At 41.6% G+C, this 15,259-nt stretch overlaps 1 protein-coding gene across 4 annotated transcripts in view; it reads right to left on the bottom strand.

Moving 5' to 3' along the window:
• PDE9A (phosphodiesterase 9A) overlaps positions 1 to 15,259 on the bottom strand; it is a 53,276-nt gene that overhangs the window by 7,683 nt on the left and 30,334 nt on the right. For 3 of the 4 annotated variants that reach the window (XM_005438512.3, XM_055703024.1, XM_027804447.2), the window contains 6 exons: positions 14,133 to 14,217; positions 10,070 to 10,151; positions 7,649 to 7,723; positions 4,472 to 4,558; positions 1,242 to 1,346; positions 15 to 97 (listed from right to left, as the gene is read on the bottom strand). In XM_005438512.3, the coding sequence (XP_005438569.1) occupies positions 15 to 97; positions 1,242 to 1,346; positions 4,472 to 4,558; positions 7,649 to 7,723; positions 10,070 to 10,151; positions 14,133 to 14,217 (517 nt within the window). Of the gene's footprint in view, positions 1 to 14; positions 98 to 1,241; positions 1,347 to 4,471; positions 4,559 to 7,648; positions 7,724 to 10,069; positions 10,152 to 14,132; positions 14,218 to 14,342; positions 15,217 to 15,259 lie in introns of those variants that run through there. The other variant, XM_027804445.2, reaches the window with a different exon arrangement.

The following is a 15,259-nucleotide window of genomic DNA, read 5'->3' as shown; positions in this document are numbered from 1 at the left end:
CAAGAGAGACTTACGTATTGTTATAGCCCGGATGGTCCAAGTCATGGCATACTGCTGCAGTCATGAGAATCAAGATGTCAATTTGGGAAAATTTCTCCTGTAAAATACAAAACATAAACATAGTATTACAATTTCTACTTCCCCTGTCCCCATAAATGAAGTAAAAAATACATCCACATTTACTTTTTAGAGAAATGCAAATCTGAGAAAAATGAAGTATTTTTCCACAGATCAATTTACTTCAGTCAAGAAAGAGAATTCTGTCTTCCCTTCCAGTAAAAATGACTCAGATTTGCTTTTGTTGCATTAAATAACAGCAGCTCGGTGGAGGCAATTTGCTTGAAACTTGGTATCACTGCAGAGATCATATAAAAGCACTGAGATATTAGTACAGTCTCTTACAAGTCATTTGAGCATCCTGATTAGTTAAGGGAGGGCTGGAAGATAGCTTAGTTGCCATTGCATTCTCCATTAACTAAAGTTATGAAGAGTAAGAAAAATTAAGTGTTACATTCTCACAGCTTCTGAATAGGATGAACTCCCATTCAAGCAAGTTTTTCTTCATACTCCTGCTGGCAAGAAAATAGACTTAGGCCAGTAACCAAGATGTTTAACTATGGAGTAAAAAGGGTTTTTTTTAACTGAATAAAATCTGGTTTGTACAGAAATTAAATTAATATATAAACACAGGTTATCCATCCAGTCAATGAAAACAAATTATGTCTCTAGTTTTGGAGAAAGTACAGGTCAAACGTGAATCTTGCGTACAGTACATGCAAGGTATTATTTGCAGTAGCTGACCCAGATGCAAGCACACATTTGGAGAAAACCTCTTGTGGGAACATTTTGTGTCACGGATGAAGACTATATCCACAGACCATAATTCAGTAGGCTTTTGGATCTGATTCATAGATGTTTCATGCTATCAATGTCACAAGAGCTTCAATGTACAAATCTGAGATACCCAGGAGGTGAAGGTAGCTTCCCAGCAACCCCAGGAAGCTGTGTAGGTGCTTTTGGGTCTAGGATGGGATGGCTGAGTGGGCAGCCAGTGGTGGAAATGCAACACCTCTCCTCCTCTCCCCAAGGACTGAACAAGTGCAGCTACTGCAAAGCTCACCACTTGCTAGCCAGCTGGTGGCCTGTGTTGCAAGGAAAGTGGCACAGGTGTCATGGTGCTTAGTGGACGAACATGTGCCCCATGAATGAAATTGAGTGATACTGTTGAGGTGGGGGCATACCTGGAGTCTGCAGAGTGAGATCATGCTGTACATCATCTGGGTCACGCAGAAGCAGTGCCGGAAATTATGAAAGGGGTTGTTTCTGTAATTGTCATGAATACACAGCTGCAGAGAGAGGGAATGAAACAGTCAGAGACAAGAGAGTTCTTTCCTCATAAAAAAATGATTACGTACACTTCCCAGCCTCCCTGGAAGCACTGTATACCTCTACAGGAGTCCTATGGAGCCCAATATAATTTTCTGCTAGGACAGAGTGGTAGCACAAGGCCCTCTGACACTCCCTGTCCACCTGGGGAATGGTGAAGAACACTGCATTTCAAGAATTTGTCAGCAGGTAAAGCTTACAGCAATTTCTCTCTCATACCAGCTAGTGATGGGTAAACATCCCAGCACAGCTGCAAGTGCATCTCGATCTTGAGATAGGACTCTGTGCTCTAATCCTAAATTTGTATTTCAGACTGTGATGTGGTTAAATGGTGACTTTGGGATGTGTAAAGAACTCAAAGTACATCCTCATTCCCCTGTCTCGCCGAATGCAAATTGCAGCTTTGAAAACTTCCAGGCTGAACTGTAGTTGTTATTTCATTTGCAAATGTTCAGAGGTGGCACTTTGGGATGTGTTTCCTGGCAAAGTAAAGATGTGAATGCACACACACTAGCATACCTGTGTGGATTTCCTATTCTAGGCAGCATTGAAGAGATTTAGCCATATAGGCACGTGGAACTGATTTTTGTGTGTTTTAACTTTCTACAGATCCTGACTGTGTGCCCTCATTACAAATACAAGCTAGAGCTTGTCTTTCCATGTGTCCTTGCTCCTGTCAGCCAGGCTAGCTGAGTGAAGCTGGCACAGCTGGGTTAACACATGCCACAGTCACTCTTCCAATGCACTGGATAGCCTTGGGTATCCTGTCCTGCACAAAACAGCAAAGCATCAGCAGCACTGCTGGACCCCTTCTGCTGAATCCTTTGTAGCCTGGACCCTAGAGAGCCCTTACACACATTACTGAGTCTGAATTAATGACATGGACAGAATTTGTGTCCCCTTCTCCAGCTAAATAGTGGATTTACTTAAAGAAACCTCAAGCCCCACCAGGATCAAACCCTTCAGCCTGGGACCTGATTTCTAGGAAGCCTCAAAGCTCTGGACGAGGTCAAGACAACTGTGGATTTTCAATGCTTATTCAATATTTGGGGGCTTCATTGCAAAAGCTGTTCAGATTATTCTGCAGCAAGACTTCAGGAATGTATTACATTATTGTAAAATGAATAACTAATGGAACTATATGGTTGACAGCAGGGCTTCCAGGTGGTGGGCAGTATCTCACAGCCTCTACATGGAAACCGTGGCCATGCCCAGGCACTGTACAACACTGCATGGATGTAACATATACATCCAGCATTGGAGCCCAGCGTATCCCAGGGAACTCCTGGCTCAGAACACTAAAGGGCTGGAGTGACTGGGTTGTATTAGTCACCCTTTCCTCCCCTTTCTGGAACATTTCTGTAGCCAATGGATATGGGAGCAAGAAAGCAAGCATACGTATGAGGTGGCTTTTTCTTACCCGCTTAAGTTCAAACTGGTGCCCACAGCATGCCTGGGGAAGTATCATAGTTTGAAGCAGAGTCCTTGGGGCTCTTTTTAAATCATCTGTTTTTCTGTGAAGCTAGAGTTTAGGAAAAGAAATCTTACCCTGTCTTACCTTTGTAGAAAATGAATAATAAACTCCCCTTGTTCAGATCTAGGTGGTCTGAAATGCTGGTGGTAAATAATTACTTGGAGATACATGCTAACAGGAAGCTGCCTGCAGTAATGTGTGTGGGTGGCATGTTGATGTGTGTTGACATATCACCTTGTTTCCCATGTTTTCAGGCTGTGAGACAGGAGGAGGAAATTTTGTGTTTTATCTACTCTGTGCTAGCCTTGTTTATATTGGGTTTCATCCCACCCCTCCTGTTCAGCTGCTTTCTAAGGTCAACATTACTGAGCTTTTCATCTGCCTTTGGGGAGAGATTTCCTAGGTCTTGATTACTTTTTGTGTCTCCTTTAATGTAGTCATACTGTTTTTCTAAAAAGGTTTAACCAGTGCTAGACCTAAATCTCAGGTAAGCCTTATGCCTTCTATGGTGACATGATAACATTGGTCCATTTTATGCCTTATTCCATTCTCTGATCAGTCCAATGACTTGTTAGATTCACCCTACAGCAGTGCACCAAGCAATGACAGTCACTGCCCCTGTGCACACTGGTGCCCAGGTGCTTTCTGCTCTTGCTGTACTTCATGATACAATGAATCCAGTGCTTTGCTTTGTGTTTTTTAGCCACCTTCTGAATTTGTGGAATTTGTTCAGGCCTTTCTTGGGAGTCTACATCCATCATGTAGAACAGTTCCCTCTATTCTGTGCATATGCTTCAGGTAATTAGAAGAAATTAATGAGATTTAAGTCTTCACTGTAGGAATTGTATGAAGCGTCTGTATAATGAACTTCACATCATGATGTTTTTAATTATTGTTTCAATCATTTTTTCAGGTAGAGTTGTGAGTTTTACTAACTGTAATTCTTCAGGCTACCCCTAGATCCTTTTTGAACAATGGGTAAAATACTTACTGTTCTACAGTTCGCTAGGGACGTGATAGATTTTTCTGAGAAAGCAAATATATTCTTCAGTTTTTAGCAAGTGCTTTCTTACGGTCTCCTTTGGACCTGAAAACTTACTGATTTTTAAATATTCCAATGTTTCTTCTTTAGACATCTTAATTTTGGTATAATCTCATCTTTATCTGAAGTCTTGCATCTCTGCAACATTCTTAGCATTAAAGACTGAAGCAAAAAATGCTGTTTAGTTTGTCAGCAAGTCCTTTTCTTTCCTGACTTGCTCTTTTAGTCCCTGTGACTTAGTACCTCTAATGATTATTGCACATACTGATTTTTTCTTGGTCATATCTGAAGACACTGTCTTGTCTCCATTTCCAGTAGGTACCAAGAGCATTCGTCAGAAATGAGCTGCTTTCAGTAACAGAAAGCTCAGCAGACAAACGCAAAACAGTTTTAAAAAAAGTCATTGACCACAAGAATGTAAACATTTGCTGAAATACTTAAATTTTAAGAATTTGTATAGATTGACTGCCTTCAGTGGGATTACTCATGTGAGTCGAGTTGACTAAATGTCTTATTTATTGATTTTTGAATTTGAAAAACTGCTAATATCAATAATTTGAAATACTTACCAACCACCTTTTTAGCGTGATAGGATTGATATTGAAGTCTTTTACCAATCCAAGATCATGGTACATATGTTCCAAACAGCTCAGCATCTGCAGCCCGGAAGAGATAGTTTATTGGTTTGGTAAATATCAATTTACTTTATGATACATTGCAAAGTGAATTTCCTCCTTGCAAGCATTGAATAATTGCAGAGCCCTCTTGTTAAGATGAAAGATGTTCAAAGATTGCATGATTAAAGGCAGTGCAAGAGGGGAGACAGAGGTTCTGAAAGCTTTTTGAAGCAGACAGACCGCTGTTGACCTCATAGGTTTTGTGCAGGGCTTTGAATCACACCAGCTCTCTTTAGTAATTGTGATTCATGCATATCATAGCAATTCCTTCTCACAAAAAAGTATTGCCATTTTTCTAATTCAGCTGGGATATGTTCTAATGCTCAGTGAAATCAGTGGGAGTTTGACCACTGACTCCAAAGGCCCTAGCTGTACAGAAACGGATCAGGCCCTAGATGTATAGAAAATGACAGCAGAAAATAAAAGAACCTTAGAGAAATATTTATTCTAGATATGTGTCAATATCTTCTTTCTTTACTTCACTCTCTTAGCTCATATTTCTTGTTTAACGAAAAGATAACAACTCTACAAAACTGCAGCAGGTTTGTGACCATCCGCTCCTGTAAACTATAACTATTAATCCTAACAGCTGAAATGCAAAGACAGGCTGCTCTTTTGACACAATGTCTGCTCTGCAGTAGGAAGGGATGCAGGTAATTTAGCACTACTACTCCCGGTTAATCTTCCAGGTTTGAAAATATTGGAAAAGAAAGATATTGATAATGTGATGTGTTTGGGCACTTAACAGCTGCCACCAGTCAGAAATGGACAGACTTCCAGGAGTTCAGGAGTTTATGTATCTGCATTTCCATTTCTGAAGGCAAAATCTGCAGGGGATGAAATGGAGGCATTATATTAGCAGCTGTAGTTTTTAGACTGTAGGCTGATCCAGGAGTTTTAACATGATGAATGTAATGTCACAACTATGGCCTTGGAGACATTTTTAGTTAGGTTTCTGTTATTTAGGCTCTTAAAAACTCTCCAGAAAAATTATTTAATCTAATGAAACTTTATATTTATCCAGAGAATATGCATAGTTTGTACAGTAACAAAGGGGCTGGTTTTGAGTCAGCCGAACAGGAAGAAAGAGACTTTCCTGCAAGACTTGAGGGACAATGTCTGAGCTGAGTTGTGCTCACATGAACAGCGTTTTGCTGTAGACCGCTTTGTCTTATTCCTGGCCCTTGAGGTCACAATACTTTCAGAAAAGACTTTCTGAGACAATAAACTTGATCCAAAAGGGCTGAATTATCCTCAGAAATGCCTGTCTCCCTCCAGCTGTTGCCAAGAGATCTTTGGGTGAGTGGCAGGGTGACTCTGAGTCCCAAAGCTCCTGCCCCTGAACACATGAGAATCTCAGTTTCCATTTTCAGCTTTCTTGGTCAAGAGCAAAAATGTGAATGTTGGACTCTTGTAAGGCTTGAAAGCAAGGGAGCATTTGAGAAAGAGAACACAAGTTTGTGGCATATCTCTGTTTACTGAGATGATGCAGAGCACATTGTTAATTTGCTTACAGAAGAATATCGTTTATAACCTGCCTGCCCCACATTAAGCATGTGGGCAAATGCTTATTGCTAAGCAAGCATTGACAGAATTGAAATATTCTCTGTAAACATAAACTAGAGCTACAAGGGTGAGATAAAACCCATATGGTGCTTGGCTCACTAGAGCTTGTGTGGTATCTTATTTCTGAGCAGCACTCCTCCTTGCAGGGCATGTCTAATCTCCACACCCTCTTGTTAGCCTCATTCATGCCACCATATAGGGTTTCCTAGTACTCTGAATGAGTTACTGTGCTAAAATACTATGCCTCAGCACACAAGAATCCGTGGATAATGGTTTTTGTCTCTCCCCATTCTTTCTTAATAGTCAGAATAACAGTGAGCCAACAGCGTTATGGTCCACCTGGCAGGTCATAATTTTCTCTTGCTGTAAAGACCTGACAGGCGTTCAAAAGCTGGGGGAAAGCCATTTTGCCTGAGCAGTTGTATGGCCATGGTAGAGAGAAAAGGGGCTGGAGAGGGAGCAGTAACTGCAGAGCACCAAGCTCAGCTTGGCATGGACTGCACAAGGGAAGCTCCGCCAGCCTCTGTGAATGGGAGCTGGACTTAAAGCCACCAGAGAGTCCTTCTGTTATGCTACCAGCCAGATGAAATATCCTGAAAGGAATATGCTGTTCCTGCGGGTGTTGTATGAGGTACTTTTCCTTGTGATGTTGACCTATAGGTGCTGAACCACAATGACTCTTGTATGCACAAGATCTGATTGGGATGGTAGTTAAGGTGATTGCTGCTAAGGGGTGCTGCGAGAACTACCCAATCCTTCCCTTGGGGAAAATCCAACACAAACCCCCTAGTTTAGTCCTACCCTCCCTTACACTTTTCCTAGGTGAGATTTGCTCATATTTGCTGAATCTAGTTTCACATTACATTATAAGCTGGCCATTACAGAAACATCCTTTTCCTTCATGTTTCTACAGAGGTTTACATGTGGGCCTTCCAGAACCTTCTGCAATACAAGTGATGAACAATGAATAATACTAATAGCAATAAGAAAAATAAGAAAATGAAGCAATAAGAAAACACTAATAGGCTGTGCACGCAATTTTGCAACTTCTTCAGAATACACTACAGAAAACCTCTTGCCTAAAAGGGTGTGAATCGATGCATGCACCTCTGTCCAGCTTCACACAGCAGCACGCTGCTTTATTGATTTGAGTGGAGTTATTGATGGTGTGCTTAAGCATACGCTTTCATAGGGATTGATTTGTTCAGATAAAACGGCACAAGAGAACTCATGTGGCAGTAATGATAGTGCACTGGTTGTTATGGGACATTACTAGGAAGAGATTAAAGAAAAAATAAAGACAACTCAGGATATAATATTCAGTATAATCTACCTGGCATCTGTCAGGAAAAAGTACTGTATTCTGGTGTGATATGAAAGTTAAAAAAATATAGACAGTAAGGGGCAGAAAAGGGGAAAAACCCTGCAGACCATCTTAAAGGGCTCTTCCGGCCTTGTTGGCTCTCAGAAAGAGTGCAAACTCAGCTAACATGGCATCCTTACTTCGTTGGGCTCCCACAGCCAGACATCAAAGGTTGGCTTCCGAAGTGCTTCAATGGTCTCCTGGGACAGCATGTACTGTAGACAAAAAGGCAGTCAGAGTAAGTAATGGTCCCCCACTCTGGCAAGGGACCTACTGTTGGCATGTCCTTGGGACTCTCGGGGTTCCATTCATGAGGGATTTAGCCATATTTCCCAAAGAGAGAGCAACTGATCTCTTCCTCTGCCTGCCCAACCCGTCTCACCATCCCCACCAGCTGCTCATGGTCACACCAGAATGGCCACACCAGAAAGCCCTCAGACAGCTTGCTGCCTGCCACAGCACTAGCTGGTAGGTCACTGATGGGTGGAGATCCTTGTGGAGCCAGGAGGTGAAGGGTTTGGGAGAAAAGGAAGGAGAGCAGAGGTGTTATGGACAGGGCTGTGAGTAAATCCAGCACAGAGATATAAAGATCTGTCCCCGGCTGCACTGGTTCTGCTGCCTGCAGAACATCAGTGATAATCAGTGGAGCCAGTTACATCTGGATGATGTGAAGTGTCTATGCCAACAGTGTTAAATTAGCTGGTGGGTATGATATATTTACTTTCAGATGATTTATGCTCCCATTTTGAGTATTTTTTCAAGAACACCCACATTTTCAAATTGGTTGTCAGCCTGCAAGACTCAAGTGATTATTTTATCATTATGTTCAGAGGCTTAAAACAAAATCAAGCTCATCATCCAGTTACCAATTATATACAAAATTTAAAAAAGGAATGTGGGGGGTTAAAAGACCAGGGGAGATCTGGACTGTACTGGTTTATCTTTTCAAGACTCTATTCATCAGAGACTTTCTGGGACACAAAACCCTTGTAGCTTCAATTGGTCCATTTACCATGGCTGTTTCTAATTAGTCTGGGCTTACTGTAGTGAACAGGTGAATGAATGTTCTAAGCTATCAAATTGTTGATACTTGATCCAAGGAATAATAACACTGAAGATTAATTTTCCTCCTTAAGAAGCAATGATTTTTGCATTTGCTTATATAACGTACATTTAATATGACTTTCTGAAAGAAAACTGTGTGTTAGCAATACAGATTTTTTTATTTGATACCAGTGTTTAAATGATATCTTCTTTCAGTGTACTCATCACTTCCTAACCTCACTGACATTGGACAAACCTGGCACCTGACAACTGATAACAAATTTCACAGATTTGTCAAGCCGGACCCAAACTCTTAAAACCGAAACTCTTATGGGCTTTGGTCTAGGGATAATACAGAAATACAGACTACCAGTTTACTCTGCAGTCAGTCAGTACAACTTTTCATAGCGCTTGTTGTTAATTCAAGATCCTAATATCATAGCAGTACATCAAAGTTTGTTTTGACATATATACTGATTAAGTGCAAAAATCTGCTTTAGAACCAATATGTTTTGTGAAAACATTTTCTAGTGTCAGAAGAACAAGCCTCTAGCTCAGAAGTTAATGGAAAGAAATGTAGTATCATGATGTCTGCCTCAGAGGCCTGGAGGTCACTTTTGCTAGGCAGAGCAGAATAAACAGCAGAACTTACAACTCATTGTTCTGGAAGACTGTGAAGACAAATACGCAAAGATGCACGTCCATATCATACACCTGCATCACATGGGACCATGTGAACTTCAGAGTGGCTGAGACAGCTTTGATGTGTGCAAACAAATGCTCACTGTTAAACTATGACTTGCACATGTGTAAGCTGGTGTCTTGTCAAGGTGTGAGCTGGGCACTGAGCAGACATAACCTGGTAGCTTTGAATAACTCCTGTGGGTAAAGACTGCCAATGCTAGGATCAAAGATCCTGTGTGCTTCATGGTTTCAGCCTCATTCATCAATGTGGATTTGCACTTGTACTTGCCCAATAGACATTTTTCTTCAAGCATTACTGTTTTCTCTAGCAAATACACTAACTCATTTTCACAGGGACAATGAATCATTCTGCAGAGAATCCAATGTCGCATTTTATCTTTGTTTCCCTGGGTGAAGCATACCCATAAATTACTTTTTAAATTAAAAAATAATCCATTAGGAGAAAACAGACAGCAACACTATTGTCAATCAGAGTACAACATTACGGGCTAGTTTTGATTGTCTGCTATGAGCATGGAGAATAAACAAATGTAACTAGACAAAAGAGCGTTAAATGTTGGTGATTGCAAAATGATCATTAACATTTCAAACACTAATGAGTTTTCAAGTATTAAAAGACTACTGAGGATCCAACTTTAAGTCACCACTGGCAACAACAGCTTTTTCCATTAGTTTCCAGGGATTTTGGATCAGGCCCTAGACTGTAGAATAACTAGGCTAAGAAGGCTATGGAGTCATGCATTGTAAACCAGAGCTTGTCAAGATGGCAAGGGTGTAGTAGGATTCTGGGAAGAGCAAGCATTGTGTGGTACCTTTGGGTAGGATGGTACATCTCGCCGGGGAGTCGGCCTCTTGTTTTCATCCAAAAAGCTGTACTTGCAGGAACAGTTAGTCCTGAAATGAAATATTCAGCTTTTAACATTATGGGAACAGAAACACAGTGTCTTGAAAAATGCCAGAAGTACTCTTGTTTCTCAGTAGGCATCACTCAGAGAATTACCCCACGCCCCAGCCTCTCCCTTTCTAATGTGGTGTTGCTCAAATGCTTTAAAAGTGTGATTCTCTTTTGGATTTTCTCCCCTCATGCAATGCCCATGTTGCCCCTTCTCCATATATTTGAATTCAAGTGAGAAGCATCTGTCTTCAAGCATGTATCCATGGATACCCAACCACTTCTACTTAAACCAAGTAACTTTCCTTTCAGCAAGCACCTTGCTGTCTGAGGATGGCAGAGCCCTGCTAGGGGCGATGCTGAGTATGGACGCTGGCATACCTGTGCTTATTTGCTGGTGTAGGCACCCACTGAGCCCATGACACTGCAGCCCAGCTCTAGGTCTTGTAAAATCTTGGGTATGACCATCCATTTTGATGGCATGACCGTCTTGTCTGCTGCCCTTCAGGTGGGACAACAGCAGTGAGGCACAGGCTCAGCAGACACAGTCTGCTAGGCTCCCAGGGGGAAGCGAGCCACTGCCAGAAATTACAGGTAATTAACACTTGCCGTGTTATTAACACCAGCACCCACTGCCAATTACCTGCTCCTCCTTCCTCTGCATGTGGAAGAGCCAAGCTGGGAGGTACACTCTAGCCTTACAGCCTTTGCAGAACATCTAAGCTGCTGCACTGTAGCACGAGAGCAGTTTCTTGCCTTACAGCCATGGGGAGCACAATAAAACTAAGAGCTGTGAGGTGTCACCCATGGCAATCATGATACTTTAACTCAACACATGTTTCCCAGGTAGCTGGTCGTATGGACTTTAATTAGTCCCATGTGAGACTGATCTACTAGCATTTTGTATTTATCCCTGTAGTCCTAACATTTGGATTATCCTTTCTCATTTTTCAAATCTCCTGCTAAATAAAGCTCAAAGAAAACCCTCTCAAGAAACCAACCAAAGTATTCCGTTAACTTTGTTTGTCCCTTTCGAATTATTTTGCATATTCTGTATTGCATCTCTTTTTAGTGCTTCTCTTCTCCATTGGGAATTGGTCCAGCTGTCTTGTCTTTTCTCCTCTTAATATTGATGTCTGCTAACATTTCTGATGATATTGTCTAAATCCTGCAAAAGTTATGTCATCTTACAGTTCACGGTGGTCAGCTGGCTTCAACCAGCTGTCTTTTCCTGCCCTGTTTAAGGAGAGTCTCAGTGGGTGAAAAGCTGTCATAATAATTTCTAAAGCTGTTTCCTCAAAACTGCACTGTGAGGGGTATTAGTAGGATAAAATTAGTGGGACTGGGGCATTCCTTGCCCTAACTGGAGCTGGCTGCCAGGGTTAGCTGAGGGTCAGCCAACTCTCTCTAATTCCCAGCTGCAGTAAGACATCGAAGCCTTCATCCTGCCACACTGGGGAACACACCAGAGCCAGGATGCATCAGACCTTTACAAATGTAAAACTGTATCTGCAAATGATCATGATTCTAAATTACACTATAACATTATTAGCATCTGTCAGTGGTGAGTGCAAAAAGCAGACTAGCAAAACCCCCACAATTTAAGGGGGTGCAAGTGGGGCTGCTTTGCTCTTCTGAAGAGGGGAGATGCACAGTTCACTGTGTGATGACTTTATAAACCCAGCTGTTAATCCTTACTCTGACATTTGTTAATACAAGAGCAAATGTAAGAATATGTAAAAGTATAAGAATACAGCTGTGCACACTGTGATATTATTGAAAGAATATAGGCACCGCATATATTTATGTACATTAATTAACATTAGATGCAATCCCTAATTGCAACTGTAATGCATTATCTAGCAAATGACATTGCACAAGGGATGACAAGTCTAAATAAGAGCAAATATATTTCCACTTACCCAGGGATGTCTCTGTTCCTCCCATAGCATGCACATATCTCATGCCAATGGGACAGAGCTTGCTGAGCCGTTCTGGGATGAAGGACCCCTAGGCTGAGGTCACCATGGGCTAGTGGCATGGGTCCTGCAGAGCCATGGTCATTTGGGAATAGAGAGCCACAGCTCATTCTTCAGCAGCTCCCCATGAGGTCTTACAGCAAAAAGAAGTGACCCGCAGCCACGCCCAGTTAGACACTGAACCCAGACACATCTAGCTGCTGCTTTGAGACCCAAGCCCTTAGGCTACTGATAATCATGGGCAGAATTTTGTGCAAGGAGAAGGAGGTTTTGTGCAACTGAGAGGAGGAAGACCCAGCTCAAGGCAACCAAGAAGAGCTGTGACAAGTAGCTGCCACGTTGATATGGCACAAAGTGATGCTGAGCAGAGACAGTTAGGCTCCTGCTTCAGTGAAAGCAGCTATGCAGTGTGAGCTCAGAGCAAGCTAGCTTGGGTGTCAGCACTACCTGCTGCTGAGCACCACACCCACTTTCACCACAGCCTGCCAGCATCCTGCTCCATGCTGGACTCTGGCTTTTGGCAGCTGTCATATCTCATAACAAGCCTGCGGTGAAGACTACACCTCAGCTGAAGACGGCTGCACTGGGCAGACATAGCACTGCCCATTCCTGTTTTTCTTGTTAACAGGTTGCTGTTTATAATACAAAATAGAGATTGTAAGGTGACAAGATCTGGAACAGGAATGAGTCATAGCTGCTGCTGGGACAGTCTTGTACTTCCTCATCTGTGTGGCAGCAACTGGGTGAGCATGAAGCTGTCATTAATTTCTTTTCTTGGTTTTAATTCCCTATCTGCCTGTGTGTCACTATGCTTATAAATGCAGCTCTCCCAGCTCCCTGAAACAGTTGAGGAAAGGTAAGGACGCATGCATAGGCACACGTTATTCACATCACACTCAGCACAAATCAGCACACATGTGCTGCCAGTCTGAGCTCCTCACATAAGGTTTCCTCACACACCTGAACAAGAAATGCTGCAAGTCACAGGGCAGACTGCAATCCATTTTACTGTTATAAATCTAGAAAGCTGGAGCAGATCTGAGTTTAAAAATGTTACTCTGCATTTATGCTGGTATGACAGCTGAGTTTGGCCTTAGACTTAACAGGAATGTATTAATGCTGAGCTACCTGATATATCTGGGTAGCAAAATTCATAACAGCAAATTATTATAAAGTCTAATTCTTTTAGCAAATCTCCCACTGCCCTCAATAGGTAATTGCTTTGATTAGAGGACAGAGAATTTGACCCCAAATGAAGAAAATGAGAGAGGCTGTCAAGATAGCATAGTTACATTTGCTGAGAAAAATCCCCTTCACCCGCACTTTAAGCAACGCTGTATATCCTTCAGCAACCTTCCCAGAAGTATTCATAATCTCACAGTGATGATTTCTTTGTACTAATGGGGTATTTCAGTGACACAGGAGGCAGACTTTCAAGCCTAGGCTGCATACCATACCAAATGCAATTTTTTTCCTGTGTTTTAATTACAGCAAAACCAAGCTTCACAATCACAGTGAGCCCTTGAATTAGAAAGTAAATTCCCAGTTTCTTGTTGAATTTGAAATGAATGTTTTTTTAATAGCATGAGATCATAATTAGAAGAGCTGCTACATATTTATTTTATATTTTCCCAGAATATATTGGAGCTGATTTGAGTGATAACTTGCTCCTAAAAAACACTACACTGTGCAGAACTTCTATGCAGAAGTTCTTCTCCCATTCCCTCTCTCCCAGTAAATCTGGATGAAGAATTCCCATTCTGTATGGTGAAAAATAGCTCTCTGTTGCAAGACCTTTTTCTCTATTCCCATGGCCTGAGCTATTTTAACTGATGAATTGCTGTAGATCTTCAAATGTTAAATTAAAGTCACTGTCCTTAATGGTTATTAGTTTCTTCCTCCTTTACTTCTAAGCCCAGAAGGTAACACAATTCTGCAGAAATGTTGCATTAGGGTTTGAAACCAGATGCTTATTTCTTTGGTTAGGTCCAAAGCAGAACTTACCTGCTGCTTCTTGCTGCCATTTCCTCCCTCATCTTTTTAATGTCGCTCTTGCATTTCTCAATCTCCACGACTTTCAGGCCTTCCACTGTCAACAAAGGAAAACAACAGGAGGGTTACCATGGCAAAAGTCGAAGGATCTTGTTTCACAATTGTGCAAAATTTCAAAGGGCTTTAACAGTGGGGTTATCCAGTGAGCCAGCAAGCTCTTACATTCTGCCCTGGTTCTCACATATGCAGGTGCTGCCAAAGCAATATATCTTGAAAACCCATAGGAATTCTCTGTTGCCAATTTTAGATAATAGCTACAGGATTTTAATTCACAAAATGGCTATAACGTCTCAGCTTTTCCACGATTGTTAGCAGCAGTCAGCTGTTCTGGTGCCTTCACTTCTTTGCTGTAGAACACAAATCAAAGGAAATCCTGAGTGAAAAAACCCTCCCACGATGGGATGATAAGCGCAGCTAGGCAAACATGTCCCAGTAGGATTAGAATTCCCATTAAGATAAAAGGTTTTAATTTTTAAGTTCATGCAGAGCATTAAGGAGCTCTGAGAGTCATTGTTAAGTACAGAAAAACCAAAGTGAGAATGCAGGAGAGGGAGAGAGATGTTGAAAGTTTTGCTCTCGCAATTGATTTGGGTTTTTTTTTAGGTATTGAATATCTGTCACTTCTTTTTGCCAATCAGTTTTGTAATCAAAGGTTATTTCTGCATGCAGCACAAAAATCCTTTATTTCCCTTCTGTACATAATTATGAGACCCACAAGGCAAAAAGTTTGATTGCCTGTTTATGCAGCAATGCACTTCATTCCATGTAGCTATGAGAACCTAATGCAGTGCAAGTATGAGAAAATTCTCCCTTTTCTTTCCCTCTTGTTGAACTACCAGCATGCTCAAGGACATAATACAGCAGCATTTATTAAGTACATGTCATTCATATGCAATCATTTCACAGCTCATTTGTTTACTGAACTCATTGTTTGCATGGACAAGCTGTGGTTCAGGAAACTCAAGGGAATGTGCAATCATACAATCAGTATTCGGTCACTTTCTTAGAAAATAATAGTCAAAATCACACTTATCTGGAGGGTAGTAGCATGTAAGTGACAAAAAACTGCCTTGGAGGGC

This window comes from Falco cherrug, chromosome 2 (genome assembly GCF_023634085.1).
Source record: "Falco cherrug isolate bFalChe1 chromosome 2, bFalChe1.pri, whole genome shotgun sequence".
Taxonomy (NCBI): domain Eukaryota; kingdom Metazoa; phylum Chordata; class Aves; order Falconiformes; family Falconidae; genus Falco; species Falco cherrug.
The sequence above is the reverse complement of the archived record's forward strand: the minus strand, read 5'-3'. Positions and strand labels throughout refer to the sequence as shown.